General features: G+C 36.6%; 1 protein-coding gene across 2 annotated transcripts in view; it reads right to left on the bottom strand.

Annotated features, from left to right (window-relative positions):
- gfpt2 (glutamine-fructose-6-phosphate transaminase 2) overlaps positions 1-15,907 on the bottom strand; it is a 24,761-nt gene that overhangs the window by 2,070 nt on the left and 6,784 nt on the right. For both annotated transcript variants that reach the window (XM_016459308.1, XM_016459307.1), the window contains 12 exons: positions 13,261-13,322; positions 10,895-10,974; positions 7,925-8,042; positions 7,503-7,666; positions 6,666-6,761; positions 5,527-5,624; positions 5,060-5,180; positions 4,413-4,570; positions 4,120-4,234; positions 3,898-4,025; positions 3,624-3,791; positions 2,932-3,093 (listed from right to left, as the gene is read on the bottom strand). In XM_016459308.1, the coding sequence (XP_016314794.1) occupies positions 2,932-3,093; positions 3,624-3,791; positions 3,898-4,025; positions 4,120-4,234; positions 4,413-4,570; positions 5,060-5,180; positions 5,527-5,624; positions 6,666-6,761; positions 7,503-7,666; positions 7,925-8,042; positions 10,895-10,974; positions 13,261-13,322 (1,470 nt within the window). The remainder of the gene's footprint in view (positions 1-2,931; positions 3,094-3,623; positions 3,792-3,897; positions 4,026-4,119; positions 4,235-4,412; positions 4,571-5,059; positions 5,181-5,526; positions 5,625-6,665; positions 6,762-7,502; positions 7,667-7,924; positions 8,043-10,894; positions 10,975-13,260; positions 13,323-15,907) is intronic.

Here is a 15,907-nt window from a genome sequence, read left to right as displayed (position 1 = left end):
ATTTTAATATATATATATATATATATATATATATATATACACATACATGTAAATATTTGTAAAATATATACACGTATGTTTGTGTATTTATATATAATAAATAATATATTTTGTAAACCAATTTTTTTAATTTGGTTGCGATTAATCGCGATCGTGATTATTATTCTAATTACATAAGAATTCGTTACAAAAGAATTCGCAAAATACTATTTAAAAAGGTTTATAGTTCATGGAATAATTATCATAACATTTTGATTTGCTGTTTGAACTCTTATTCTGACGGCACCCATTCACTGCAGAGGATTCATTTGTCAGCAAATCATGTAATACTAAATTTTTACGGTAACACTTTACAATAAGGTTCCATTAGTTAATGTTAGTTAATGTATTAACTAACATGAACCAACAATGAACAATACATTTATTACAGTATTTATTAATCTTTGTTAATGTTAATGAAAATACAGGTGTTCATAGTTAGTTCATGTTAGCTCACAGTGCATTAACTAATGCTAACAAGCACAACTTTTGATTTTAATAATAAATTAGTAAATGTTGAAGTTAACATTAACTAAGATTAATAAATGCTGTAGAACTATTGTTCATGCTTAGTTCATGTTAACTAAAGTAGTTAACTAATGTTAACTAATAAACCTTATTGTAAAGTGTTACAATTTTTCCAAATCTGTTCTGCTGAAGAAACAAACTTATCTACATTTTGGTTGGCCTGAGGGTGAGCCAATTTTTTTTTTTACATATTTTCATTTTTGGGTGAACTACTATATATGTGACCCTGGACCACAAAACCAGTCTTAAGTCGCTTGGGTATATTTTTTAGCAATAGCCAAAAAAACATTGTATGGGTCAAAATTATAGATTTTTCTTTTATGCCAAAAATCATTAGGATCATGTTCCATGAAGATATTTTGTAAATTTCCTACCGTAAATATATCAAAACTTAATTTTTGATTAGCAATATGCATTGCTAAGAACTTCATTTGGACAACTTTAAAGGCGATTTTCTCAGTATTTAGATTTTTTTTGCTCATTCAGATTCCAGATGATCAAATAGTTGTATCTCGGCCAAATATTGTCCTATCCTGACAAACCATACATCAATGGAAAGCCTATTTATTCAGCTTTCAGAAGGTGTATAAATCTCAATTTAAAAAAATTGACCCTTATGACTGGTTTTGTGGTCCAGGGTCACATATAGTTCTATAACTATATATAACTGTTCTATAATTATTATATATAGTTATATACAGTATATAAGGGTAGGTTTGTCGTTTTCAACCAGCTTTGTATTGTTACAATGTCGGTAGTAGTATATGTAAATGAACAATGTGTACTTCTTCTCCGTGTGATCTGCATCAAGTCATCCCTGTTTATTTGTCAGCAAAAGTCCACTGGACGATGGCTGTATCCGAAATCGCCCCCTATGCCCTTATATAGGGCACTATTTGAGGGGACAGCCATTTTTAGTGGTGTCCGAAACCATAGTGCATGTTCTCGAGTGCACTCATTCAATCCCACAATGCACCGCAAAAATGAGTGTACAACTGGTGCCTGCTCAGTGGATAGAGTATACCCATAATGCACTGTGAGAGTCAGGCGCCGAATTAATTCCTGCGTCGCGCCAGAAGATGGCGCCTGCAGCTGAATAATCAATCTGTTCATATTACAAAGTGCTCATCCATGGTGTACAGCATAATACAACACAGGTATAAATTCATTGTAAACTGATTATTAAATTGTTTAATTAGGGTTTATACATAATTGCCGTGACAGAGTTGAAGATACATCTTTTAATCTTACTACTGGAGCTGCTAGTTTGCCAGTTTCAAATGATTATTAAACAGCAAGCACCAACTATGCAAAAGCGGCAGTCCTTCCGGTGCACTCAGTGTCCGAATTCACTCACTCGTTTTCATTCACTCCTTAATTAGTGACCTAATGTAGGGAATAGTGAATGAGGGTATAGGGGGCGATTTCGGATTCAGCCGATGTAAAACATATCATTCAGCAGACTTTTGACAGCTCCAGGGCTTTTGTGAAAACTGCAGACTGTACTTCTGCATACTTCGGATATTCTTTCCAAAATTAGTTGTTTTAAGCCAATTAAGGCCCCCGATATACTCAAAACGAAGTTCTTTTTCGTTCTTCGTTTAGGGGTAAAACGAAGTTCGAAATACGTGAGCAGCGGTATACTGTTATCGAACATCCCGACGCTGCCCACTCTGATGAAAGCGACGTTTAAATTAATATGTAAATACTGTATGTGCTGCGTGCTTTCCTCTCAGTAACAAAATAAAAACAACAAAAATGGAGAGAACAGCAAGCATTTTTTATAAAAAAAGCATCTGTTCATAGCAACATGGGTATGCTTGCACGAGCTCTGCAAATTAGCACTCCCGTGAAGTCATGTCACGTGTATTTACATGGCACTTTATTCAATATATTGCTTAAAAGCAATCAGCAGTATTAAACATGAAAATCGGTGTCAGTGGCTCATTTCATCAAAAGCAAAACTTAATTTGCTACTATAAAGCGGCTCTGCACTGCACGGACATCTCACCTCCAAGGACTCGACAGATGAAATGAACCCAGAGAAGAGTTCCGCGTGAAAGAAGGCGGAGCCTCAGTGCACACCTCCTATGACGTAATCGTCACGGACCAATGGTAGTACGAAGGTGTTTGGCCGCCAGAACGAACTTTTCCGGAAGGTTCGCTTTGGCAAGCCATTTCGAACTCCCAAAACGAACACAAAACGAACTTCGCTTTGGCCGGATTTTGTTCGAAATGACGTCACATCAGTTCATTCTTCGATTTCGCTTGAAGTATATCGAGGCCTTTAGTGGGACACCGCCTTAAGCAGTTTTTTTTTATATAAACTTTTTAATAAATGAATAATGGAAAGGTAAAACGTACATCATATCCTCTGAGAACAGCCAGATGGAAGGATATGAGCTGCAGTGGAATGACACTGAGGATGCCCTGCAGACAGTCCACTGTTTGAGGCAGTTCAATGGTCTTATATGCCATTTTACTGATCTCTGGGTCATCCTGGCAACATAGGATGATGGGGCGGCCCTAAAAGATATAGACAAGATATTAGTCATCATAAAGTGTTGAATGATTGGACATATTTCAGATTGTTTTAAGGAAATTGTTACTTCTATTCAGGAAAGATGCATTAAATCTATCAAAAGTGACAGTAAAGACATAATGTTACAAACAAATCTATTTCAAATTTCACTTTCTATTCATCAAAGATTAGAAAACATAAATCACAATTTCCACAAAAATATTAAGCAGCACAACTGTTTTCAAAATTGATAATATAAGAAATGTTTCTTGAGCATCAAATCAGCATATTATAATAATGTGTAAAGGATCATGTGACACTGAAGACTGGCGTAATGATGCTGAAAATTCAGCTTTGCCCTCACAGGAATAAATTACTTTTTAAAATATATTAAAATAGAGAACAGCTATCGATTAAATAAATGCCTTGATGAACATAAAAGACTTCAAAAACATTTTAAAAAATCTCAGGAGCCAAAGTTTTTAACAGTGGCATATATTACTGGTGGACGGTTTTATCACATTATAATTGTTACCTGTCTGGCTGTGATCTGTTGCAAGGCATTGTGGCACTTTTTGTAGCAAGCATCTCTCATGATGATCATGATGACAGGCATATGCTTGTCAATCAACGCCAATGGGCCGTGCTTCAACTCTCCAGCCATAATGCCCTCTGAGTGCATGTACGTGATCTCTTTAATTTTCTACAGGGTACAAAGACCAAGAAAATGTGATTGACTACACCACGCTTCTCATTATATGATCAGTTCCTGGAGATATTCCTCCAGCTATATCCTGCATCATACTCACCAGAGCCCCCTCTAGGCAGGTGGCGTAGTTGTAGCCTCGACCCATGACTAATAGAGACCTCTGATGGTAGAGCTCATCTGCAATGCTTTTGATTTGGTCATCAAGAGCCAGAACTTCCTTGATCAGCTCTGAATGGAAGGCAATGTCAAAGTTAATCTAATCTCAAAGCACATTTGAACTACTGCAAAAAATACACAATACACAATTATGTAAAATACCCACCTGGCAGTTTTTTGAGGCCGTTGATGATCTCCAGTCTTCTCTGCTGCATTGAAAGCCTGTCTTCACTCATCATCAGGGCAAACATGATCAGAGACACAAACTGACTAGTGTAGGCCTGCAGATAATCAGAAGACACAATTAATACGAAATTTGCACACACACACACACACACACATACAAAGGACAGGGGGAGAGACAAACAACATATAATATAATATAATATAATATTCATTCTTTATTTATATTTGTTATTATTAAGCCAAAATGTTAATTTTCATTGGGCTCTATAGTACCTTAGTGCTGGCAACTCCAACCTCAGGCCCAGCATTGATGTGAACTCCACAGTCGGTCTCCCTGCAGATGGAGCTGCCAACAGTGTTGGTGACTCCCACAGTCAGTGCCCCGCGCTGCTTACAGTAGCGTAATGCCATCAGAGTGTCTGCCGTCTCACCTGATTGAAAGACATTATCAATATATAAAGCAAACAACTTTTTCAGTAGCATTGACATGCATGTGTTAGTGTCATCAACCAAAAAAACCTGCTGCACCAGTAACAGTATTTTACTCTACTCGATAAAATCAAGTTTTATGAGTCCTCAGAAATGTTATCATTCATATTCAAGTATTACTTTTGAACGCAGAATTTGACATCCTGAAAAATCTGAGCAAAGTTTTAGACATCTTGAGACCTCTAAAGAAATGAATGTACTCTTTTTTTCTTAGGAGAAAAAACATTGATTCTCATTGCTGAGAAACAACTGAGATATCTGTTTTTTTTATTTGTTTGTTTCTGTCTTGTGGCCATCTGGGTATCTGGAGATTATATCACCTCATGCACTTATCATTGTGTAATTCAGTGCCATATCAGTTCAAAGGTTATTATTATCAATGCTTTCCTGAATAAAAATCATGAGACTGACGGTAAAGAGCTGCACTTTACCCGACTGGCTGATGAAGAAACAGACATCATCTCTGAAAACGGGTGTGATGCGGTCTAGGAAATCACTGGCCAACTCGACCATAACAGGAAGCTCAGTCAACTCTTCAAGGATCTGACGTGTCTGTGCAGAAAATCAGAGATAATGCTGTGATCATGAGCTCAAGTCAGGGAAAACGTACAGTCAGCTGGTCAGTGAAATAATGCTGAAGTCCTTCAATACGAAATCGGTATGTTGCCATGGATGACAATCAAATATACTGTTTACCAGTCAATTTACAGTACAAAAAAAAAAACTGTTCAATGTCACTCTTAGCCAGAATAAGGTTTTCCAAAGAGCCTTGCAATGAAAATGGATAACACATAGCTAACACATATGCAAAAAAACATCTCATTCTTCCATCATTTTCATCTTTAAAGCAATAAATTGTTCTCCGTTATGTTCCAGACAAAAAAATGCAAAAACATACTGCCACTCCTGCATGGTAACTGGTTCCACAGCCAATCAAGATCAAGCGTCTGCATCTCTTGATCTCCTTCAGATGGTCAGACAGGCCACCAAGAATAACTGTGCACACAAATGAAATTGGCCTCAAATGATCTGGTTATAAAGCCTCGTTCAGACTGTCAGCCCAAATCCAATTTTGTGCATATCCGGATGGAATCCGATCTAGACGACTGACTGTCCACACTGTGTATCACAACTGTTCAAATCCGATTTGTGTGGACTACTATCGCAATACAGATATTGTCTTTCGACATGACAACATGTTGCCGTCGCGCTGGATTATTATTATTATTATTACATTTTTTGAGGCAGCATCAGAAACGCAGGAAGCTGGAATGTGCGACTTTATTCCGTGCTGCCATCTCTGCTCGTTTCAACACTCAGAGAGGCGAGTACACTAGCAGTATATTGTCCTTTTCCACTTGACTTAAATTTCGCAACAACACAAGCTTGTTTCTGCATTTATTATATTTTCTACAAAAACGTCTGACGTGTTTACGTTTTACATGGCGTGAGAACGTGAAAAGCTACGCTAAATCCGATCTGAGCGGTCAGACTGAAACGGATTTCCAGGAATGCGATTTGAATAGGATTCCAAACCACATACGAATGTAGCTCAAAACGGATTTGCACAAATGGGATTTCATGTAGTTCAGTTGCTGTTCAGACTATCTAAATATGATGGGATTTCAGTCGGATTTGGGCTGACAGTCTGAACAAGGCTTAAGATTCTTTTTTGCAAATAATGTTCAGTTTCTTGCATAGACTGGTTGTTTCTCTTCATAAGATGTCAATATATTGTCAGGAGCCACGAGTATTAATTTTGTGCTGACTCTCAAAGTTACGGGGTCCATGGATTTTTTTTTTTTGAATCACCAAGGACCATAGTTTCAGCAAAAAATCGTTTTTAATGTTTTAATGAAGAAAAAAAAGTCACCTAGTAAATTAACAGCAAATTTTCATTTTTGGAGGAACTATCCCTTTAAGAATGGCTCTAATTTTCTATCAAATCAGGCTGCACTTTCAGGGTTGCGCTACAAAAGATGTAGCCTAATTTAATTTCACATGGATGTTCTGGCAAAGTGGAAGGTCATGTTGTACCTGTGTTGCTGTCAAAACAGATTCTGCCTCTCATGGTGTTGACGACAGATTCAGGCTGCTCAAAGATCTCCTTCTGCATGAAAGCCTTGAAGTTACCTAAAGGTATTAAACAGTGTGAGCACAAAAACAAAACTTTGCCTACTGAACTACTGTACAAAAGTCAAGGTGACATTTGGCATGAAAAGTCATTATTATCAAACCAAAGACCTTGCAGATAAAAATCGAAAGAACTGATGCAGAGACGCCAATATGACTGGAACTTTTCCAAAATTGTCCTTTTGAGTTCCACTGCCAGACTAACAGCAAATGGGTTTGGTACATTACTTAGTACACAGTGTCAGAATTAATTTTTATCTGAACAAAAAACAATCTGTCAAAACCGTTCAGAAACGTAGAGCATAGTGCCTGCAACACCAAGGTCATGGGTTTGATTCCAAGGAAATGCAAAGACTTATATGTACATACTTTAAATGACATTTTGAAGTTGTTTTTTAAAATTGTATTTTATACTTTATTTCATTCTTCAGTTTTAATTTTCTATTATTTACTAATAAATTCTCAGTGGTCAGGCGGTTTTTAAAAATTCCAAAAATTTAAATTCTGTCATCATTTACTCACCCCCAAGCTGTCCCAAAATATATTTTGAAGAATGCTTGTAACCAAACAGTTGCTGATAGCCATTAACCAACATTCTTCAAAATATCCTTATTTGTGTTCAACAGAAGAAAGAAATTCATACAATTTTGGAACAACATGACGGTGAGTAAATGAAATTTTAATTTTTGGGAAAACTATCCCTTTGGATGTTGTTTCAATGGTGTTAGTGTGATCTGGGACCTTTCATGATCTGCTGGAGCTCCATCTGTAGGGTCTGAATGACACGGACGGGGTCTTCGCCTGCTTTACGCTTAATACGGTGCACATACAACTTCCCCTCCATCACCACGGCGACATCATCGTCCTCCAGATAAATCACCTTGTTGGTGTGCTCAATGATGGCACTGAGAGAGAAAAATAAAAGTAAACACGTATTTTAGTTTTACTATCACAATCACATGTGTAATGAGGTTATGTGGCCAGCAGGGTGCACTGCTGAGCTGACATTTATTCAGTTTGATGTCCATTTCGGTTAGTAACTGGTATGAACTGTTTAACCTGGACATCAGCAATCTTTAGGTTTCTTAATGAGAAACAATAATGCTAATGTTAATATTACACTGTCGAATGCTCAAGATTCTACAATGTAATATGTGTGTTACCTAGCATCAGAGGCTAAGTAAAACTCCACTGCCAGTCTGTCATGGACTGAGTGTAAGGCATTGGTGCTGCCCCTTCGGTTCAGTAAGTTTTTCTCCTGTTCATTTGTCCTGGAATCACCTAGAAGAGAAAGGAAATAAAATCATACTTCTTAAAAAAAATTAAATAAAATCGGTGAAATATTATCAGTGAATTGTTGCTTAAAGCAGGAAACAAAGTCAGGTGATTTAATATTATACAATGAACTGACTTTTCTGTTAGCATACAGTTAAAGTATTAATTAAAAACAATTGAAATTGAAATAGAAAATTAGATGTGTTTACTTCATAAAAAACATCTTTAAATGTTTAAAAATAGAGCATTGTAACATTACGGTTATATTACAAACAGACAATGACAACTGTCATCATAAAGAAATGTATTTCGAAGTCAGGCTTGGGCTGGATGCCACACGCCTGTCCAAAACCTCAGCCCAAAATGTGCCAGACGTCACCATGATGGCAATGCTGCCTTTTGTCTTTTTTTCCTAAGCCTAACATTGCCCTAAGCACATTCTTTGCTTCTGTGGCAAAACTATGTGGCCAAAAGTATGTGACACCTCCTTCAAATTAATGGTTTGGCTAGTCTCCTCAATTCCGGTTGAGACTAATCTTAATGTTACAGCATACACTTCCATTCTAGAAAACTGTGGGTTTCCAACTTTGTGGCAATAGTTTGGGGAGGGGAGGGGGGGTCTTTTCTTTTCCAGCATGACTAAATATGTCTAAATGGGAGCAAACCCCAGCCAAATATAATACTATTAAAGGGGTCCTATTATGCTTTTTCACTTTTTGAATTTTAGTCAGTGTGTAGTGTGTATGTTTGGGCATAAAAAAGATCTAGAAAGTTACAAATCTCAAAGTTCACTCCAAAGGGAGATATTTCATTTTTTAAAAATCCTTTTTCAAGAACTACAACGAACGGCTCGTTTGGACTACAGCGTTGTTTTCCGGGGTTTTGTGATATCACAAAGCGGCTCATTAGAATATCATTCAAATAACTCCCGCCTATGGAAATTCGAATGGTTGAGGGGTGGGGAGAGGCGAGGTCGTGGTTAGAACGCTTGGTTGAGGGCATCAGACAAGACGATGACGACGAAGAAGAAGTGCTGCTGCAGAGTTAGTGCATCAGAGAAAGCCAAGAAGAAGAAGAGCTGCTGTAGCGTCAAGTTTTCGCCATGTCCTCCATATCCGTGCATGCAAAGGTTCTGATCCTCTTGTTCAATATTCTCGGGGTCTGAATCCGGCTCAAATTGATATGGCAATATTGACGCCATCCTGAACTATACCGGAGCAGACGGAACTTGGGCTGTGTCCGAAATCGCCCCCTATACCCTCATTCACCATTCCCTACATTAGGTCACTAATTCAGTTCACTAGAAGGAGTGAATGAAAACGGATTGATTATTCAGCTGCGGGCGCCATCTTCTGGCGACATGCGGGAATTCATTCGGCGCGTGACTCTCACGGTAAATTATGGGCATTCTCTAGCCGTTGAGCGCGCACCAGTTGTACACTCGTTTTTGCAGTGCATTGTGGGATTGAATGAGTGCACTGGAGAACGTCCACTATGGTTTCGGACAACAATAAAAATGGCTGTCCCCTCAAATAGTGCCCTATTTAAGGGTATAGGGGGCGATTTCGGACACAGCCTTGATGCATTGGCAAGGGGCGGGGCAGTACTGAAACACTGTCTAAGCTGTTCACCAATCACAACGCACTGGGACAGCTAACCAATCACAACACATTTCGTTTTTCGGAAGGCGGGCCTTCATCAAACCCGGAACTAATTGAGCCGTTTGTGCCAGGCTGGGGAGAAAAGGCATCTTAATAATGTAAATTATGTGAAAAATAATGCAAATTTTCGAATCACCAAGCACGAGAGCATGTTCTAGTACACCCCCAAAACAAAATCAAGACTTTGTAAAAGAGCATAATAGGACCCCTTTAAAAAGTTTGGGGTTTGCCAGATTTTTAAATGTTTTTGCAACACGTTTCTTATGCTCACCAAGGCTGCATTTATTTGATCAAAATACAGTAAAAACATATATTTTTGTATATAACAGAAATATTTTGAAATATTATTACAATTAAAAAATATATATTTAGACATTTTAATATAATTTTCTATTTTTATATAAATTTTCGAATCACCAAGCACGAGAGCATGTTCTAGTACACCCCCAAAACAAAATCAAGACTTTGTAAAAGAGCATAATAGGACCCCTTTAAAAAGTTTGGGGTTTGCCAGATTTTTAAATGTTTTTGCAACACGTTTCTTATGCTCACCAAGGCTGCATTTATTTGATCAAAATACAGTAAAAACTGAAATATTTTGAAATATTATTACAATTAAAAAATATATATTTAGACATATTTTAATATAATTTTCTATTTTTATATATTTTAAAATATCATTTATTGCCGTGATGCAAAGCTGAATTTTCAGCAGTCATTTTTCAGTGTCACATGATCCTTCAGAAATCATTAGGATATGCTGATTTGCAGCTCAAGAAACATTTCTTATCACTAACGATGTTGAAAACAGTTGTGCTGCTCAATATTTTTTGTAGAAACTATGACCATTTTTTTTCAAGAATATTTGATGAATAGAAAGTTCAAAAGAACATGTTTTATTTAGAACATGGATCTTTTGTAACATTATAAAAGTCTTTACTGTCACTTTTGATCAATTTATTGCATCCTTGCTAAATAAAAATGTTAATCTTTCAAAAAAAACATACTGACCCCAAATCTAGGGAGGTCCTACTCACTATTGATGCAAATGCGAATGAAATGTTCAACAAACAAATACAGTATGGGTGTGGTTTTGGGGTGTTCATATACTTCTTGGCCGCATAGTGTGAGATAACAAACTCACTTCTAATAAGCAGAACTGGTTTGAGAAGAAGGGATGAAGTGAGCCGGACTTACCACAGTTGTACTGGACAGGGATCTGCTCTGTGGAAAGCTCATACTGACAGCGCACGCCGATGAGCAGTGGACTGCCCCTCCTGTTTGAAAAAAAGATGAGATAAGACCGATACATTTTCTAATGACTACTTATGCATAGCATGCTTTGTGTGTGTAAAAACAGACAGAGACAACAGATAAAATCTTTAAAGACATTTAATTTCCTTTTATGCAAAAAAAAAAAAAAACTGATGTTGCATAAAAAAATGATTCTTTTGTTGTTTTTATGGAACAACAGCACACCTGCCGGACTTTGCCCTAGTTTCAATGTGCAGTGCCTCTGCTCTTCCATTGGCTGAGTGAATGGTGTTAACATAGCACTGCTGTAAACAAGAAACCTGTGTTGAGGAGAGGTTTTTCACACTCTCTATTTAATATCCTTGTTAAGGTTCCCCCCCTCTGTTTGAGGAAATATTTCAGACCTGTCCTTTGCATGCACCACCTATCTTGCTTGGCGCAGCCCCACAGTTCCTTATGCTGACGTGCCAAATGGGTTCACACCAGAGCACTTTCTCAGTGCTTACTTAGTTTGAACTGGTTGGGCAGTTGCATTTCAGTGTGCGTAGCAAGCTAAATGTTCAGTGTATTTTGGAATTTAAATCTGAACTAGCTGGACCAAGATTTATTAATGAACCACGAGCAACAAAATGTTGATAGTCAACACCCAACAGCACACTTTTGAGATGATTTTGCTTTGGGGGTCATGTGTAGTCAAATGATAGTCAAATGAAGGTGAGACAGAAAGTAAGAGAAAATGGAAGTGATGTGCTAATGTTATTCTGTTCTTTGGGATGGATTCTTCAAAAGAGCATATGAAAAATACAAATAAACTTGGAATTTAGGATTTAAGACTGACTACATGTTTACAGTTTTAAGACCGACTACATTTTTACAGTTTACAGTGTTGTTTTAGTATTAATTATACACCATTATAGTATTTATTGTAGAATTAGCTATTGTAGAATTAGCTTTTATTTTTATATTTCAGTATTTTTATGTTTGTTTATATAGTTTTCATTTTATTTAGTTTTTTTTTTTATTTTGTTATGTGCTTTTGTCATTTTTATTTCTATTTAGCTTTAATGTATTTTTTTTTCAGTAATTTTTTTTTGTGCTTTAACTTTCAGTTAGTTACCAAAGAAGCATTTATATAATTTTCATCTAATATTTAAATATATTTTTTATCAATTAATGAAAACATTACTTGGATATTAGTATTTTTTTTAGTTTTAGTTGTAGTTTCTGCTTTAGTTAACAATAATAACAATAATTCACTGAATGTGAGTGGTGTTTGTAAAAGTTACCACTATGACTCAAGGGTGTTGTGGAAGCATTTGTCAGGGTGCTAATACTGTTGGTGGTTGCTGGGGTGCTCTGGATGGTTACTAGGGGGTACTAGTGGGTCCATGAAAAATGAATAAAAAAAAGATTTTACAATTCTTTAGGGCTATCACAGTTAATGTGTTAATTTAAAGCTTATCTAAAATGTGAATTCTGTCATCATTTACTCACCCTCATGACTTCCTTCTGTGGAACATAAAAGATGCATCTTTGAGAAATGCTTCTGTGTGTTTTATTCCATACAATAAATGTCAATGGGATTTGTATGGACAAAAAGATCCTTCAAGATATCTTCTTGTTCTATAGAAGAAAGCCATTTAGGTTTGGAATGACATGAAAGAATATCATTTCAATAATATTTTAGCAATTTGTTTTAGAAAAATCTAAATGGAAACATTGAATTTATAATATCACACTTAATCCCTCGTCATATTTGGGGGTTATTGGCATCAAAGAGTTTGAAAAGCCCTTAGCAAACACTGTGAGCATATTCAAAGCAACATCTCCCTCAAAAGTTCCATGAATAACCTTTCCAAAAAGTCTCTTAGATGGTGTAAAAACAGCGAGATCATTTTTAGTGTCTATGCAGCAACCCACACTGATGGGTCCTGCAACATGGCCCGTCTTAAAATGTTCCCTTCACAGCAGGACAGAATTGACCAAAACCAACAACACATTCGTTCATAATCAGAGACAGGCAGATGGGAATAATTAACTCCGGTCTTGGCTTCAGTCGATTCAAAATTCTATATACAGGGTCAGTGTACCAACCAAGCATGGTGAAATAACCCTTCATAAACACCTCTGTTAAATCCCTGATTCCTGGACAGGCACCGCTTTTTTAGAATTGTAACCTTCTGGCTCCTGTTCACTGGCATGTAGAGAAATAATGGGGAAAGGTTCATCTCAGAAGATAGAAAGAGCAAGAAGGGAACAAGGAAACTTGAGTGTGTTACAGTTTCAGAGAAACCATAGCTCTTACTGACCTGGTGGCAACTGCCTCTCCTGGGAAATGAATGCTTTTGAAAACCAGAGCAAATGCCCCTTCCTGAGGAAAGATAGAGAAAAAAAACAGTGAATGAGACAAATGTTCGTCCGTCGGTGAGGCACAGGAATAGCTATGATATGGATCTAAATGGAAACATCATTATTCTGCTGAACAGGCAAAGGTAGGGTCTCGCGTTTCTTCGGCAGCCCCCCTCTGTAGCGCAGCTCAGGATAAGGCCTGGAGCAGAGGCCCAGAGAGGTGGAGGGGGCACCGGGGAGCTGAGAGGAACAGAGCCCCACAGTGAGGGTTGAACTTAAGGGAATAGAGGCCCTCTCAGTGTGCTGAGGGAAATCATATTTGCCCCTACCTCCTCACTGAGCCTCTCCTGACTCGCTGCCCAGCACACAGACACCAGTTCTCACATATATAACCCAAACGCACTGATACACGACTCACTGTGTAGACATTTTATGTCTACGTGCTTATTAACATGCAGCCTTTACATAGGCTATTGCTCTATCTATCTACACACACACACACACACACACACACACACACAGAGTATATGTACACTGCCATTCGGAAGTTTTAATGTTTCTGAAAAAGAAATCTTTTATGCTCACCAAGGCTGAATTTATTTGTTTAAAAAAAACATTATTGCAAAATATTATTACTATTTTTATATATTTAAAAATGTAATTTATTCTTGTGATGTCGAAGCTGAATTTTCAGCAGCCATTACTCCTGTCTTCAGTGTCACATGATCCTTCAGAAATCATTCTAATATGCTCATTTGGTGATCACAGGCATTTCTTGCTATTATCAATTTTATAATATTTTGTTTTAGTATTTTACATCATACATTTTATCTGGGGAAAGCGGATTGTAACCTTCTGGCCGGTCCTGATGTATAAATATATATTAAATATATATATTAATTTAAATAATTTCTAATTATTTTGCAATACAATAATGATAATTTTGGGGGAAATGTGCTTAACTGTCATGAAAATAACAAACAACTATGCTTAATTTACTTTATACAGCAAAGTATGTCTTATTTACTGCTCATTTTGAAGTGAAGTCTGACATGTTCTTGAAAGGCTACTCGAGATTCACCACTAGGTACTTCAGATCAGTGTATTTACTGCTGATAATAAAATATCAGGGAAAATATTTTTTTTTTAAGTATTAAGTGCAACTTAATAAGTTTCCTTCCAGAAGCCTTTATTTTCAGTGTGTGTGTCTTTGCAAAGTTAAATGCGCAAGTGCCCGAGCCTGTTTTCAATTAGTCTTGTTTCTCCTCTCTCGTCTTTTTCAAAGCAGGCCAGTTAATGTCAGTTAATGGAAACCTGTAGCCGCCCCATAAGACACAACTGCACACCTTAAACGTTATCATCCTTTTATCTCACAGCCTTCCATCTCTAAGATGGCTGCCAAAGCAGGTTAGATAGAGAGCAATCAAAATTTAGTGTAATCAGTTTACAGAAGAAGCCATAAAACATAGAGAGTCCCATATGGATGGTGAAAATGGTGAATGTCACAGAGCCATTATGATGATAGGAAGGTTGGGTGTTTTATAAATCCTTGATAAAGACTAGATTCCTGTCAAGAATATCTCAAAGGGCACTTCCCTCGCTCATACAACGTCACTGAACAATGTTTGGATAGTGCTAAACTTCCCAGCAGAGGATATTATGGCCACGAGAGTCGTCCAAAGGTGCTGACAGTGTATCATAAAACAAGGTCCAGCTGTCCACATTTGAAAATCTAGGTTATATCAGTCACCTGGAGATGAAGAAGAGCTGTTTGACACACTATTATGTGCTAATAAATGTTGCTATTGGTTATATAACTGACAATGAGGAAGACCAAAATCAATTTGTCAAAGACGAAGATGCTTACATGAAAGATTCATTAAAATACAGTTAGTTGGTTCTTAGCTAACTTAGCTAGAGAAGAGGATGAATGCAGAAAAGGTTTTTTGTTTTTAAGCTTTTGTAAAGTTTTTTATGTGCTGTCAAACGATTAATCGCAATTAATCACATCCAAAATAAAAGTTTTTGTTTACATAATATATGCGTGTGTGCTGTGTATATTTATTATGTATATATAAATACACACACATCCATGAATATATTTAAGAAAATATGTTTTGTTTATATATAAAATATTTATATTTATATATAATATAAATTATATACATGTAAATATTTTTAAAATGTATGCATATTTTTAATATATAAGTATGTTTGTGTATTTATATATACATAATAAATATACACAGTACACATGCATATATTATATAAACAAAAACTTTTATTTTGGATGTGATTAATCGTTTGAATCACTAGTCTTACTTGGTTTATCTGTGAGAACTTTGAGAGACTGACTACAACTATCATGGTGAAAAACAAGTAACTACCCCTCATACAGAGAAGTAGGGGAGAGCGGGGCACAAAGTAACACTTTTTGACTTTCTCAGTTTGTGTAAATCCACATGGGGTTCAGAATATATATTTTTTTATCCACAGTAATTTTACACGTGTCTAGTACAAATATGTCGCTTTGTTTCATGCTTACAGTGTATACGTTTTTCTTTATTTACCCTCAAAAAATGGAAGTGAAATGTGACAACATGCCCC

The sequence above is a fragment of the Sinocyclocheilus anshuiensis genome, unplaced genomic scaffold (genome assembly GCF_001515605.1).
Source record: "Sinocyclocheilus anshuiensis isolate Anshui unplaced genomic scaffold, SAMN03320099.WGS_v1.1 scaffold1903, whole genome shotgun sequence".
In the NCBI taxonomy this organism is placed as follows: domain Eukaryota; kingdom Metazoa; phylum Chordata; class Actinopteri; order Cypriniformes; family Cyprinidae; genus Sinocyclocheilus; species Sinocyclocheilus anshuiensis.
The sequence above is the reverse complement of the archived record's forward strand: the minus strand, read 5'-3'. Positions and strand labels throughout refer to the sequence as shown.